General features: G+C 41.3%; 1 protein-coding gene across 1 annotated transcript in view; it reads left to right on the top strand.

Moving 5' to 3' along the window:
* The window catches only part of LOC308125736 (cadherin-18), a 127,350-nt gene that overhangs the window by 26,098 nt on the left and 84,951 nt on the right, over nucleotides 1–16,301 (top strand). Inside the window, exon 2 of the mRNA XM_080489696.1 lies at nucleotides 758–1,315. Coding sequence (XP_080345822.1) covers nucleotides 1,085–1,315 — 231 coding nt within the window. The 5' untranslated portion in view covers nucleotides 758–1,084. The remainder of the gene's footprint in view (nucleotides 1–757; nucleotides 1,316–16,301) is intronic.

Here is a 16,301-nt window from a genome sequence, read left to right as displayed (position 1 = left end):
TAAATTATTGCTTTTGCTGCTAATTGGCAGAGAAATGTCAATTTGACCACATTTGAGTCTCACATCAGTTTTAAATCCTGTGTAACGTCTCTATTACTGAACGTGTTTCAAAGTTATTCCTATTGATTTTCTACAGTTGATTTCGAGGCGTGTAGTTAGTTCAACTGAGCTAGTTGGTAGAGCATGAGACTCTCAATCTCAAGGTAGAGGGTTCATGTCCCACGTTGGGCACCACCGTCCTGTGGGCTCACCACCTGCAAGAAGGTTCTTAATGGGTGCAATGTGATCTGGGTGACGGTGCTCAGACTGACACCCCCGCCACCCGGAAACAGATAAGAGGGAGAAAATGGATGGATGGATGGTTAGCTCAATTCCACAAATAAGTTGCCATAAATCTTATATATCCTTGTGTGTGTAGTGATTATGTCATGATGAAATGATCATTTGAAGAGCCGTTTCTATGAAAAGTACAATAGAAATTTTTTTTTTTAAATCAAACTGTATTAATTTGTAACTTTCAACCACAGGAAGTGAAATATGTTAGCACATTTTTTTGCTTTATTTTTTGCATATCGAAAAAAGCGAATTAAGGAAAAAACGCCAGTTTTCCTTGTTTTTTCCACCAGAAGCCAAAACTGTGTCAAAAATATTGCTGTTTAAATTCAAAACCTTTCTGAAATAAAAATGCAAAAGCATTGCGTTCCCAGGTAAAACGCATCAAACGGGACATTAATCTCTTTGTTTCTCTCTCTTCTAGGAAATCCACCATGGCTTCCAGGATTGACGTCCTCTCTTGGTAGATCTACACACTCGTTTGTGTCCGTTTGCAGAGCCGCCCGCAGGGGAATCTCCAGAATGTAAATGCCCCTCGCTCCTTTCGTTGAAAAACCTGCGGCTTTGGGGCCATGAACCTTAGAGGATCCTCCAGGACCACTATTCCCGTGCTTTGGATTTAGACTCCCCCGTTGGACTCCTCTCCCGGGTCTGCAGCGGTGGCTGTTGGTGGCGGGCGCAGCGGCGGCGGCGGTGGGAGGACCTCTCCACCCGGGATCACGGGGATAACTTTACAAAACCAGGCGCCGCCATGAGGATATCCGCCGCCTCTCATCTCTGTCCCGTCCTGGTCTGCCTCTGCTTCGTCCAGAGGTGCTACGGGGGCGCCCACCACTTCCCCACCAAAGTGCCCTCCAAGAACCAGACCAGGCTCGCCAACGGGGAGACGGAGGTGCACCACCGGCCCAAGCGCGGCTGGATCTGGAACCAATTCTTTGTTTTAGAAGAACACATGGGACCAGACGCGCAGTATGTGGGAAAGGTAGGAGTTTATTTACTGAAAATAATCTTTTTGATCCCCGGGAAGTTGCTTTTGAACAGCTTACCTGGCGTTTTCCTCTTGTTTATTGAGAAATGGGTTACAAAAAAGAGCAAGCTGTTCCTCTGTGGTAGATTGCCACGTTTGCATTATACATGCTTTTTTTTTTTTTTTTCTTCTTCTTCGTCTGATGTGGAAATTCAAATCTCATTTGTGAAGGTGTGTGTGTGTGCGTGTGTGCGTGCGTGCGTGCGTGCGTGCGTGCGTGCTCTTTTTTCTTTCCTCCCTCTACCTAACATTTCGACTATTCCCCTCATTATAATGTCCCCAAAAAAAAATGACTCCCTGTAATTAAGAAGTGCCTCTCAGCATCCCTGCCACTCTATGCAAGAGTGGATTAAGTGTGTAAGTGAGACTAGCCCTTCCACATCAAGCTATCTTTGAACTGAAATATTAGATTTGGTCTCTCTGTGGGAAATCAACCCAGATTTGATCTCTTGGTGGGAAATGAACCACCGCAGAGAGAAATTGGACACTCGCAAAAATAAGAGCGTTGTAAGCCAGTGCGAACCCGCGGTAGGGGGAAATTTTTTTATGAATGCTATTCCAGTGTCATTTGGGAGTGACTGATGCTCCCCGGTGGTGAGAGGAGATGGGCTGTGGGTGTTCTCTGTGCCGGTGCAGGCTGAGGTGCAGCCCGGGCGCCGGCGACTTTTCTGTTAGGGAGCTGGTTAAGTCCTCTGCTTGCAGATTGCCTGCCCTTATCTCCTGAAATGTGAAAATGTGTTTCTCCGCTGCAGTGATCATTATTCCAGGCACTCAGGCACAGACTAATCCTCAACTGCACTCTGAGAGAAAGAGAATGAGGGAAGCAGAACGCCTCTCCGACTGCACATACGTCTGTATTTCAACAACGGCGGCGTTTGAAGAGGGATGAAGAAAAGAGGGGACCAAAGAGGGATGACATGCTCGGACAACAGGGAGAGAAAAGAAAAGGAATAAACAGTTCTAGGATCCCTTTCCCCCTCTGAAGCTGTTTTAACATATTAATCCGAACGGGGTCAGTGGTTAGTGTGAACGTGGTTAATCTGCATGCGGAGCAGAGTCAGCCCAGTCATTCGACCCGTCCGAGGCGGTACCCAGGCAGATGTTGATCAGCAGCTGTACGAACACAGACTTTCTGCAGAACCAGACACAGGGGTGGAGATTTCCTGCAGTTCCGGTTGGGGAAATAGGCTTTTTATTTGTGTAATTACGATAAATATACTCCCAAATATCTTAATTCTCAGCGGCTCTGCTGCGATTATCCTACATAAAAAGACTGGCAGCCCAACGCTTGTGATTCTGTGATTCAGTTAACATGATTTTTTTTTTTTTATTATTAATTTTTTTTTGTCAAATGCCATCAGACTCCGACCTCGGCATAAAAAAAAAAATAAAATCTTCTACAAAGTTCAATTCCAGTGTGGAAAAAGGTAGTATTATTGTATCCACCTGCGGCTTTAATGACCATTTCCCTCCAGAGGCCGGCGGAGAAAAGGTTATTTATTGGTGAAACATGTTTTTCTGGTAATATCATTTGATGCATGAATGAAGCATAAAATCCCACAGTTCCACAAAACAATCCCTGGAATTGATGAGGGATTGTGTTGTGAGCATGATGTCTGCAGCATATTCAAAGCTGCGATTACTTTTACATCCAATCTGCTCCCAAGTACACGACTGTTGGCGTTCACTGGCTGACGCTGTTGCTACCTGAAGAGTGCTGTTGTCCTGTATGTGTGTGTGTGTGTGTGTGTTTATGTGTGTGTGTTGTTGTTGTCATTAGCAGGCGTTGCTGATGAAAGCAAAATAAACATAAACAGCTAATCCTGGATGATAATAAAGCACTGAGAAGAAACATAAACATTATTAAGGAATCAATTTGACATGCATGTTTAAAGCGATGAGGTCTCCAGATGGTAAACAGAAAAAAAAACATTTAATTATGTGGGCTGGGACCAGTGTGCAATGTCCTAATGTGGCCAGGAGACAGAATGACCCTTAATTAGAAGGAGACAGGAGGAGGAGGAGGAGGAGGAGGAGGAGGAAGGGGAGGAAGGGGAGGAGGAGGATTAATGCACTCGGCACATACCGAGCTGTATTGCTCTGGTTTGTTTTTGTTTTTTTGTTTTTTCCCCATCCTCCCTCTGCTTGATTAAAAACTCTGGACGTTAGTGAGCTGTGAATGAGCGTCTCCACCCTCTGCATCTGAAAATGTGGCAACAGACATTACACGGGAAGATTAATGACACGGCAATATGCATAAAAAGAAAACTGTTGTAATCACTGTGAATTCTGAAATATTCAAGATAACACAAGACACCAAAGTGGCATAGTTTAACTGCATAACATAACATCAAGGCATGTAACTTAACATGACATAAGAGTAAGTTCTGTCACATAACAAAGTTTAGTATTGTAACATAACAGAACATTGAATAATTTAACATTTAATAATGTTATTACAGCTTAACATAACGTAAGGTAACGTTAAGTAAATTTGTAACGGCACAAATTAACAAAACAATACAATATATTTTGTGCAGTGCAAATTATATGGCACTTGCCGAGAGTTAAAATCATATTTTTAGACATGATAGACGATTTGACTTGTTTTTTAAAGCTTGCTGCATGGACAGAATTTCATTAATTTTAAGTAATTTTCTTCCCAAATTTAGTGTTTATGCTTTATATTTGGGCTTCCTTTTTTTATTTTTTTGCTGTGAAAGCAAGCATTGTGTGCCGGAACATTGCACAACATAGCAAAACATACCATAACATAGCAAAACATACCATAACAAATCATAGCATATTGTCATATTGCATTGCATATTATAGTATAACACAACAAAGCATATTTTATCATAACATATTTAAACATAACTTAGTGTAGCACAGATCATCACATGGTAATCTATAACATACGATTCAAGCATAATGGTTTGTTGTATACAGCATAAAATGTTGTGATTTAAAGTAGTTGAACATAACGTGGCATGCTATAACATATCACAACAAATGACACTGCATTCCATAACATTGGATACTATACCGTAACATGACACAACACCATAATATATCCTATAGCATAACATTTCACAACATAATAATCACAATACTGTGATAATCCGTATCACATTGCACAGCGTAATGTAGCATAAGGTAACATTGATTGCCATGATGTAGCATATCATAACCTTAAGTTGTATTTTCCACTATATAAAATTAATTGAAATGAGCTGATTCAACATACCATACTTAAACATAGCATTCTATAGCATACCGTGACATATGATAGCGAAACACAAAAGAATGGAACACGGCAACTCGGGACTTGTTTTCAGCGTTTGGCAAATTTTTTACCACTCCTCACCCATAAAGGACAACACAGAGTGACTTCTGAAAATAAGTGAAGCGGCCAGTCTGTCAAGAACATTTTAATCCCCCTGAGGTATCCCATAATCCCCAGTGACACCTTTCTTGGGGGCTGATGCTTTTGGGAAATGACAGCTTCGTGCATGAGTGAGACGCAAATGCTCGGTAGGGGGACAGGGCTTGTCCAGATACTCGACAGGAGACAACCCATCCTCCCGATGGGAGGTGTGAATGTCTCGGTGTCAGTCAGCTCAGCGTGGCGCTTTGAAGTACTCCGACAGGTTACAGATTGGATGGTAATTTTTTTTGGGGGGGGGGGAGACATTGCAAATCCCCAAACCTTGGAAGAGTTTGAACTGCGGTGAACTGCCTGCGGGGTGGGGTACAGTACTTTATTAATTTATTTTAAAAAGTAGAATTCTTGGTCAGAAAACCTTGAACGATCGGCGCGTGTGCGGCTGCCGCCCAGAAAGACGAAGATATTTGACAGAATGGGTGCTTCAGTCCACATTAGGAGGAATACCCCCATGTTTTTGTTCGCCGAGCAAAGTGGCACCCTCTACGAAAGGTGCCTAAATGTATTATTCATGTATCTAAAAATGGATTATGCAGTGACAGAATCAGGCAACTGTCTTGTTGTATGTACAGTAACAACTCAAGTGTGGGAAGAGGATAAAAGTTGCTCCATGAAAATGGCTTTTTCAGCCACGTTTCTGAACGGCAGGAAATGACTATGCAAATGGGAATGTTTTCGGTGTCGAACCGTTGAGGTGTTAAATGAAATAACAGGAGAAAAAAAGCATTTACAGCAAGTATTACATTATTAATCTGCATTGTTGGAAAGAGGAACACTCAATGAAATTTCATTACTGCGGACTGGTTTCATTAGTGTTTAGACTAATGTAAAGACACACATGGCAGGTCAACCGCTGATAGGCGAGAACGCCAGTGTGAACGGTTGCCTGTGAGAGAAAAGGCTGGAGTGGGAGATTTTCAGTGTGAACATACATCAGATGTGTTGATCTCTTAATTATAGTTATGTACAAGTGGAAGGACTGCATGTACAGTTGGGTAAACCCATCATATATTTGGTTTGTTTTTTTCTGTTTTCTAGGAAGTGCAGTCCCTTCTAAACATGGGCAAAGGGAGCCTGGGTTCGACCGGGGGGGTTAGGGTTAGAGTTAGGGTTAGGGTTAGGCAATAGTGCTCACCAACACACCACTGTATGTCCCGACAACTATTTAACCAGCATTTATCCTGCAAGACTTTTTAATTATGATATATAATATGTTATTATACAAATGTGGAAATGGTTGCCCATGGTTATCTGGGATTGGCTCCAGTGCCCTGCAAATTATTACACTGTTGGTTATATTACATTGAAAAAGGCCAGAATTCTAACATTATTGGCTTTACTACATTGACAAAATGATCAAAATGGTTACATTATTGTCTTTATTTAACTCTATTCTCCATTGACACATTCTAACAGGATGTGTGGATGATAAAGTAGAAAGGCTTAATATCACCAAGAGAATCCAATCTAACATCTTTACATGCACTTACTATAAAGTAAATTTTCAGTCCATTATTTGGACATGCCAGGTAACACTCCTAATTCTTGTTTTGTAGAAGTGTATTCCTGTCTTGTTACCTGTGTTGAGGTTTGAATTTGAAGTGGATTTCTTGTTGCACATATTATACTTTACCCAAACTAAAAGAGTGTAATAAACCAGATTACTGGGTATGCATGCATCAAGAAATCAGAGTATTGGGGAAAATCCACATGCTTTAATTAAATGTGTTATTTCAAGACAACTGTTATTTGTGATTTGTCAACATAAATGATCTGATTGGGTCTAAACCTGCTGTATTAAAGCAGGGAATGCTAAGTTATAATGCTTTTATGGAATTAATATCAGCCATAATGTTTAATTCCACATTATGACAATTATATTTAGTATTTTTTTTTATTAATTAATGACAGTCACAGTCAATTCAATTTTTAAGGCAATAGAGATTGCCTTGTAGGGCGAAAATACATCAAATAATTTATCTAAACTGTTTCAGAAGTGTCCTCTATATATATTTTTCGGGACGATAGGACCACGTTGGCCAAGCCGAGTGAATTTTTCCATTTAACTGTCACTGATTTTAACAGCTGCAGAAAATAACCTCGGCGCTGTCTGTGCAGGCATGCATAATCTCCAAAGTGCATTCTTCTGTTCTTTGGCTGAAACATTCGGAAATATTAGCACCATTTAGACACTCGAGATTAAAACCCTGTTCCCTACTCAGGCGTGAAGCACAAACTCTTGAGTTTTCCAAAAGCTGATTCGCTGACAGTCTCATTTCTGCCCCGTTCAAATATCACATTTTAGCAGCAGTTTGAGGCCGAGCCATTAAATTAGTGTCAGAGTTGCTTCCGGGGGACTCTAATAATCTCATTACTGTACATCAAGAAGTCAACCAACCTGCTGGGAAGACAAGAGCCCGTTCTGGTTTCCCCCTCGCAGATGTTGAAATAGAGGACGACGACGAGGGTGGTGCTGTGCGATTTGCACGTCTCCAACACGCCCCTTATCGCTTCCGCCTGATGTATGGTCATTAGGCAGGCGCTCCATCATCAGGGTTTACTGTGACTGTTGCAAATCAATCGCGGTGGGGGGAAGCGGAGGAAAGGGTGGAGGTGATTGGGAGGGAGCATGGCCGAAATGTGGTGATAATCAGACAATCAAGCACACCCACATAAAAAGTGATTAAGTCCTCTCCAGTGAAGTAGAAGAGGTGAGATTTAATCAAAAAGCAACCCACCCACCTTCGCTAATTGCAAATATGAAGCCACGACACCGATCATGAGCTTGGTGGTGGTGGGGGTGGGGGTGGGGGGGGGGGGGGGGGGGCAAAGCCTCGTCATCCCAACCCGAAACGCTCGCCTTCAACTTTCGTTTACACCACGGCATCAAAGACACTTTAATGGAATCTTTCTGAAACAGCAGCCAGTAAATGTCACTACTGTTTGTCTGGAGTTCCTCTGACTACAAGAGGTGTGGAATCGCAACAAAGCACACACACACACACACACACACACACACACACACACACACACGCAGGCAGAGAAAAGGTGTGGAGCCAGCAGTGATGCATGCAAAGCTATTTGTAGAGCCGCTGCAAATGTGCCGGAGAAAAGCCCCAAAGGCCAGAGAGAGATGTGACCTGAAGTTAGCTTATACAACAACACAATACATCCCCGCATCTTCTCTTCAAATCCAAATTCTGGCCGAGATGGGGTCGAATGGTGCACAGCATAAAGTTTTAGGGATTCTGCAGTCTGTGACTTAGTATTTTGCTAAACTTATTATACCACAGTTTGGTTTCTTTGACAGCCTTTGCTTCTTGGAAATGGCTGTAATCAATGATGTTTAAGACTGAATGATATATCTCAGTTTATTTACTACTGCACAATCAACGTGCAATAGGAACTCTGCAAATTCAAAATGAAACACTATAAAATATTGAAAAGTCAGATTGATGTTGAATAATTCATAAAAGAGTTGTAATTGACTAATTAGAAATCTGAATGGATTCACGGGTTCTGAATGTTTTATCTCTTGTGGCCACGGGGCAGAAGACAAGAAGCAATAGAAGTCAAAGAAAAACTAACAAAAACAGCAACATGTTCCACTTTTGAGAACGATACTGGTGGAACTGCATACGTCCTCTGCTTCGATTCATCATGTTCATGGTCGCAGGAGCCAATGCCAGCTAACCACTGGCAAAGGCAGGGCACACCCTGGATGGGTTACATACGATAGACAGAGTAAACCCCGGACATTGTGCACCACTGGACAGGGTACACCCCAGGGAGAGTACACCCTCATTGTACATCTTGGACAGTTTACACCCTGAACAAGGTACAGCTCAGACAGGGTGAACCTGTCAGGTCTCCTTCTGTGTCTTAGTCTTACCTGTTTCCTCTCTTCCAGGAAAAAGTACAACCTGGACAGGGTACTTACTGTACAGGGTAAACTGTGGACTGTGTACGCCGGAGAAAAGTGTAGACACTGGACAGGGTAAATCCTCAGACAGGAGACACCCTGGAAAAAGTACAACCTGAACACACCTATTATGAGGATATACTGACAAAGTTTTAGTTTTAAGGTTTTCACATCTATGTTTTATGTATCATAGGTAAAGAAATTCATCCCCACTCAGATATTGTGTCAAGTACTGTTACTTGACATCGGTTTGTGTGTGTCATTGTATTTTCCACTTCAAATCTAACATTACAATCCATTCATTCATTTAATTCTTGTCTACTTCTCTTCACCCTATTAATCTTTTATAGTGACAGTCTTTGGTAACCTCCACATTTCTTCCTGCTTCTTCCAAACCAATAGTTTTTAAGGCTCATAAAACTGTTGATTAAGGAGTTTTGCTTTACTGGTAGGAACTGTTTCTCTCATAGTTTTGGCAAAGCGTCTCGTCCTTTCAGTCAGCTCACTTTATTGAGACAGTTATCTTAAAAGAAAAAGTCTATTTAAAAATGTGCCTGAACAAGCACAGTGCACATTACACTAGTGTAAGTGCCAATGTTGCTAGTGAGTCAGAATAAATAGTAATCAAAGATGCGTAACCAGTCTTCTCTGAAATCCATTGAAAATTAAATTTTTGTTCAGTTTAGTTTTGTTTGATAGACTTTATTGTATAAAAATGACACATATGGGCATTTACCAACACTGACTGGAGTCTGTAAATCTAGAAATTACCTTTAAGCAGACTCTGTGGTTGATATTTTCAGGTATTTAAATGAGTGTTATGGATACTTGACCGTATCTTGACCGTGCAGACATCTCATAGAAAAAGCCTCGGAATCAAACTTTGGTTTTCTCACTGTGAAGAAACAGTGCTCACTGCTTACCCACCATGTCACATTTTAATTAAAACCGAAATAATGAGCAGAAATGTTGCCAACATTATTGTACCTTTATATGAAAAAGTTTTGTTTTTTTTAAATTGTGATATCCAGATAGTCAGTTACTTATTTCCCACTGCCTGCAACAAAGAGATATATTTTCCCATTCAGCCTTTTTACTTTGAGTTCCACTCAGCTTATAATGAGGGGACGTATCAGTAGAAAAGCAACATCCTTGTAAAGAGAGGGAACAAGCACACACGGCACATACATTAAATGGATCTGCACGATGAATACAACCGGGCCATTGCAAAGGGCGTTCAGCAATAATGCAATCCAACCAGGCACATACATTATCAGGATCTGCACAGTGAAAAAGGACAAAGCCAGGAAGAGAGGAGTGAAGAAAGCAGAGGGGCGACATAGATGAAGGTCAAGCTTCGTAGCAAATAACGTATAAGGGGATGGCACTCAGTAGAGCGAATCCTCGCCGGGTGTTATGTAATTGCAAAGCTTGTGTTACGTGTCATGTACCTCTTCTTCAGAAAGTTGATGTTTTCCATGCTCCATTACAATTTACAGGCAGGCTTTAAGTAATGTTCCCCTTCGACTCTACCTGAATGTGACATGAGTTATGTCTGTTTGAACTGCTGCCACTAAGAAAACGAAAAGAAAACCCCAACATATTCTGGGACATGATCTGTCATAAAGTCAGGGGGGGGGGAGCAACATAAAATAAAATTGCAAGACCTGAGAATGAGCAAAACATAGTAAATATCTAGTAATAAGGTCTACAAGTAAAGCTACTGGTGTAAACCTACAGCAGCCAGGACTGGTATGTTTTTAGAAACAAGGGGATTTCTAGTAGGGAATTTTATCGTCCTCCTGGACTGACAATGGAAGCAGCTTCCACTAAATTAGAGCCTGATAGAAATAAAAGTATCAGCTTGAGAATAGAAATGCAGAAAGAGAGTTTCGTCATCTTGTGAGGCTTTTACGCCTTTCTTTACAATACGTGGTAATAACTTGAGGCCCGTTTTAAGTGAAAATGCTGAAGAGAGTGTAGATACCATGCCAGGCCATGAGGTTGAGGTGTTGTTCATGTGCTTTCAGAGAACATTAACAATGGGGAGTACACAGACATTGAATGGACAGACGATAAAGTTGGGTTGCTATTCCAGGTGACATTCCCTGGGTGAAAGTCCCAGGAGAATCACGAAGCACTATCAATGTAGATAACTCAAAAATATACTTTTGTTCCTTTTGGGAAAATTCATCATTATAAATTGTCCTGAATGTTATCGTAGGGTTCACTCCTGCAATTAGCAACGCTACTTATTGTGACTGTAATCCGATTTCTCATCCCCCATTGATCCTGACAGACGTAATAAGAGTCATTGCATCTGTAATGATGACGTACAGCTTCTGGTTGATTACATGTCTCCACCAATCACCTTCATTACATTATCCGGCATTACAATGAGGAGTTCAAAAATTTTTTTAAATACTGTTTAATATCGCAGACATAAACCTTGGAGTGGCAAATTGCTTCCTTCCTCCAACCCTCTCCTTCCCTGCCGTGTAATTGACTTAGACACCTGACATGTGGCTCGACAGAACCAAAGGTAAACTGTTTGGCTGTGAGTACCAATTAGCTTGTGAACACAAACAATTTAAGGCTATTCTCAGCAGCGAGCTCAGAGTCCAAACAGTGAAAACACATAGTTTTGTTGACAAAAGGAAAGTGAAGATCCACCTTCTCCAGTGGGTATATGATGAAATTATAAATGTGCTTGTCTTTTGAGATTGCAGCGTTTTTCGCCACGCAGCTTTGCTGCCCCAGACTCTGTTGATCTCTTTAAACTCCTCAGAAATGCATTGCCAGCTGCCAGCTGCCAGCCGCATGCCAGTCATCTATTCCACTCGTCTTTAATAAAGTCGCCCGTAGAGACAGAGAGATAAACACAATCCCTTGTTTTGATGCCCTGTGGATGAAAAGGATTCCTCAAAGTCTTTGTGGGGAGATGACAAAACAACAGGACCGCAGAGGTCATATTTCACCTTCCTCATAGCTCCTCGGGCGACTCTGATCAGCATGGGTGAACGATTCCTGTGCATTACCATTCATTATTTATGGCACGGCTTGGACATCGCGGTCATTTTCCCTCCTCCCCCCACTGCTCAATTGCCACACGTAGTCCCAATGTATGTCGAGCTCCTATCACGCCCGCTCTGTGGTTTAACAAAAATGACACTAATTGCGTTAAGGCGGGTCGTCATGAAATTTTCCCTCTGATCAAAATTTATGAAGTATAAATAAAATATTCCACCAACGAAGCGAAGGCAGCCGCAGCACCCTCCGTCGAGAAATGGAGCTCTGTTTCTGACATGGTAGCAAATGGCCTCCAGCCTGTTTTTATACAATCAGAGAGGAAAATCTGTGAAATATGAAGCAGGCAGTGTTGGGATTTGGGGCTGGCCAACAGGAACGACAGCAGTCAATACTGCACCGCTCAGGCAAGGTACTCATTAGAATTAAACAGGGTATCATGCCTTTTCATGAGTTATAATTTGCACAAGTAATACTATGGAAATTTCAATATTTAATTGTCTGATGAATTATACTTGAATTTATCAAGATGCCAGTAAAAGATGTAAAGATGTTTGCATGTGTTAGATTCCCACTATAGACAGCAGACAACCTCATTTCTGTCAGAGTAGTTCACACTGTCGCTGAAAGTAACTCGCATAAGCAAAGCAATGGTTTAGTCATCCTTTATATCGCTTGCATCAGAGGTGGGCATTCCTGTTCCTGGAGTCATGCTTGGTTTTCCTTCAATCGGCATGATTTCTGCAGAGCTTGATGGCTCATTGATTCAGCCGTGTTGGAGCAGAATTACATTGAAAACATGTCGGCCTGTACACACCTTTGACATACATGGTTTGTTAAACATGAAAAGGAAGAAGAGTAGTTGAAGGAAATTAAATAAACTCAGCCTATCAATGTGAGGTGGGACGAGTAATCCCCCAGCAGCAACACGTTTTCCCAGCTGAACTTTTGACGTACGCAAGCTTCATGTTTCCTTTCAAAAAGCTCCCGGATCATCAGTGTGAACGTTGGCCTCTCTGCCTTACCTCACTTCTTGGAATTTAAAATCCAAACATATATATTATTCACATCAATTCACTTTCACTCCAAGTTGAGTTTGCAGGAAACCGATGCCCATCTCAGCTCACTATGGCTGAAAGGTGGCCAGTTCCAAACACTGAGCGACAAACTCGAGAAAATACTCCCCACCAATTGATTCCTTCCACCTGGCCTTGATCCTCCTTTGGCTTTTCTGTCATAGTCATTTGTTGTCGGGATCCACATCATTTCCACTCTGCTCGCCAGGATCGCTTCATGACTTCATTCCTGTATTTAGATTGTAGAAATGCATCAAATCCATGTCATCCCCAAACCTTCACATAAAACAATGCACTGCAGTGAACTTCCTAACCAACAAACCACTGAGTTGATGTTTTTTTGCTGTTGCAAGCCTATTTTTCTAAGCATTGAACAGTCGAACTGCGTTTTGGTTGTCCATTTGCACAACTGTGAACTGAAATGGCCTTCAAGGTGGAGCTTTTCAAACACGATGCCATACAAACGCAATCATTTTCTGAAACAAAAGAGATTGAGACACTGTCATGTAAACAAGGCCTAAACCATAACATTTTATTCAATAGCTTAACTCTGACTAATAGGCAACACATTTGCTTGCGATGGGTCAATTGGAATTAAGCATCTGAACTAAATGATACATTTCATTTTAAAGATGGACACTATATGTTTTGTTCATGCTTGTTGAGTTCATGTACCAATATGTTGAAATACTACAATTTGAATCACTATTATCAGAGATTACCTGCAAATAAATTATTTAAACTTGACTGCTGTAGAGCAGGAACAGTAAAGATAATGTAATAACAAGGTTTTTGATACGTTTTGATTGGTATAATTTATAAGACTGTCCTAGGTTTTTTTGTAGGTCAGCCGACTTGGGATTTGGAATTATCAGGTTCAAATCCCACCACTGTGGCTCCCTGGGAAAGAGCCCACCACTGTCCAAACCAATGGATATGGCTGCCATCACTCTCTCCGTCCAATGGGAGCCGGTTGGAGTTTAGTGCGATGGAGAATTGAACCTGCAACCCTCTGATTGAGAGACGACCATTTTAGTAACTAAGCCACGCCAACAGGTCAGAATCGAATGGAGTAGAAGCCAGAGTGTTTTTAAAAGCTCGTTGTGCCAAGTTCTTGGTGACGATGATGAAGTCTTACCCATAATGACAATCGATATTATATCCATTCATAATTCACTCTAAGCACCTTTGTATAATAAGTGTGAAGACAAGTGAATATAGTCCAAATGCTCTTTCTGATCCGATTGTTCCGGACCTTTTTATAGATTCCCTCCCATCTGGCTCGACTGCTGTACTTTCACCCGGCGATGTTTGTGTAATGGTCCGCAACCTGTTGACACTTTTATCACCCATAGATTTCAGAAGGTAATAGTCACCATATGCATCATTGGCTCACACTTTGCCGAGCATGATTTATTGACTCCCGCAAAAGAAGTCAATGGGCAAATTAGCAGTCTGACTGCAGGCAAAAATTACATTCATGAACTCAAGTTGAGTGCTGCTGGATATAGACTTGTAGATATGGAAATGGATCATTGTTTAGTGATAACTCCAATTCCCCGCTTTTAAAAAGTGGAATTTATTGGTAGGAATTGATCATGCAACTGCGTCAAGCACTGAAAGCTTCTTTTTTTTTTCTCTTCTAAATTGTCTGGCACTAAATTAGAGGAGAGTGCACAGAAATGGAACAAACCATGTCAGCAAAGTAATTGGCCTTGTGAACCCTGTGATTGTGTAAACACAGTCTGACTTCTCTTTTTTTTGGGGGGGTGGGGGGGGGGGGGGGGCTTTAGAGGTTGTCTTTCATATTAATACAATCTAGCAACTGATTAACTACCTGATTCAACAGGATCTTTGACTCTTTGTGTAATTACAGGCTTGATCTTTAGCAGGGAAAGGACAGTCAGCCCTCATCAGGAGTCGAGGCTGCAATCAACAGTGGCTTTCTAATTGGTAATTTGTTTGCTCGTCCAGGTTTTGATTAGTCGTAGCCTGAGGACTCTGCTCTCTGCTCAACATGTTAAATACTTTGTCCTGAATTAGGTGACTGGCAGTCGAGTCTTTGCCTTCCATGCGTGTCAGGGGCATTTTGAGCGTGGGCGCGTTCTTAGGGAAGACGCTGAACCCCAGGTTTATCCCGTTGGTGTGCGAGCACCTCGCATGGCAGCCGTCACCAGTGGTGTGTGAGTAAACTGGATCGGCAAATATCAAAAAGCCGCATTTGTCCTCTCCATAATCCCCTTCGAGCTTCTTTCTTGCAGCAGCAGTTGAATGGTTGATCAACTCTATGCAGCAAATCATGGGTGGGCAACTGTGATCGTGGTGGGAGCCACAGAAATGGAATCCTCTCTACCAAAACAGATTATTTAACAATGTATGAGAGACAGAGAAAAGGAAACTGGAGAGCTGTGAGTCGAGCATATGAAATCAAAATTAAATAAATGAAATCAATCATTGATTCCTTAAACCAGGGGTGCCAAAACTGCAAGAGGCGCCAATCAGGCCAAGCAGTCATGGATTTTTCATTAAAAAAATGTTTAATTGCTCGAGAGTAGTGTTTTGGACATTTCACTGTATTTTGCACTAGAATGTTTCATTAAATTTGGCTTTATGATGAGATTGTAGTATTTTCCAATCATCATTTTTGGTTTTGTGCATATATCGACATTTCCATACACTTCCATACACTGCACCACAACATAGAAAAACTTGTAACGTTTAAATTTAAAGGTTACTATGGCACTATTTTACCGGTCGGTCTGGCCCACTTAAGATGAAAGTACCCTTTAAATTCATTATTTATGATATAATGACAATAAAACTATTCTATTCTCCATAAGACAAATTATAACATGAAATGCAGGTTTGCATCTGATGGAGATATTAAAACATTAATCTCTCCATGACATGCAACCTTGTTACATTCTACCTTATATATACATATACAGATGTAGGTGGGTTGTAACTATTATGTCACTGGTACTATTACATTATAGGTGGGTGCAACCAGTTATGGAGAGTTATACCTATATTATTATTTGGATGGATGGATGGACGGATGGATGGATGCATTTCCTATACTGTGGCTACTGTACTTGCTATAAAATAGGGTTGTGCAGCAGCATTAGCCACAGGAAGTAGATGTGGAGGAAAAAGTGTGTGATCACATCAACTTAGCTGTCAAATGTGGTAAACTGAAAAAAAAAAGAGTAAAGATAACGTCATACTCTTACCAGTCCTGTTATAAAGTGATTTTAATATCTTTAGCTGGGCTTTAGCACATCATTGAGTTTCTGCACCGCACATTTGGTCAAATGCTCTTCTAATGCACGCACACAGGTCTTCTCGCCTTGTCATGTTTCCCAGCTGAGATGTCGGTTGGAGGTGAGGTGGAGGATTAACAGTGCCAACACAGAAATTATTTACATAACACAATGACAGAAGGGGGAGAACACCTATATATATATATAT

The sequence above is a fragment of the Lipophrys pholis genome (genome assembly GCF_963383615.2).
Source record: "Lipophrys pholis genome assembly, chromosome: 20".
Lineage (NCBI taxonomy): Eukaryota > Metazoa > Chordata > Actinopteri > Blenniiformes > Blenniidae > Lipophrys > Lipophrys pholis.
The sequence above is the reverse complement of the archived record's forward strand: the minus strand, read 5'-3'. Positions and strand labels throughout refer to the sequence as shown.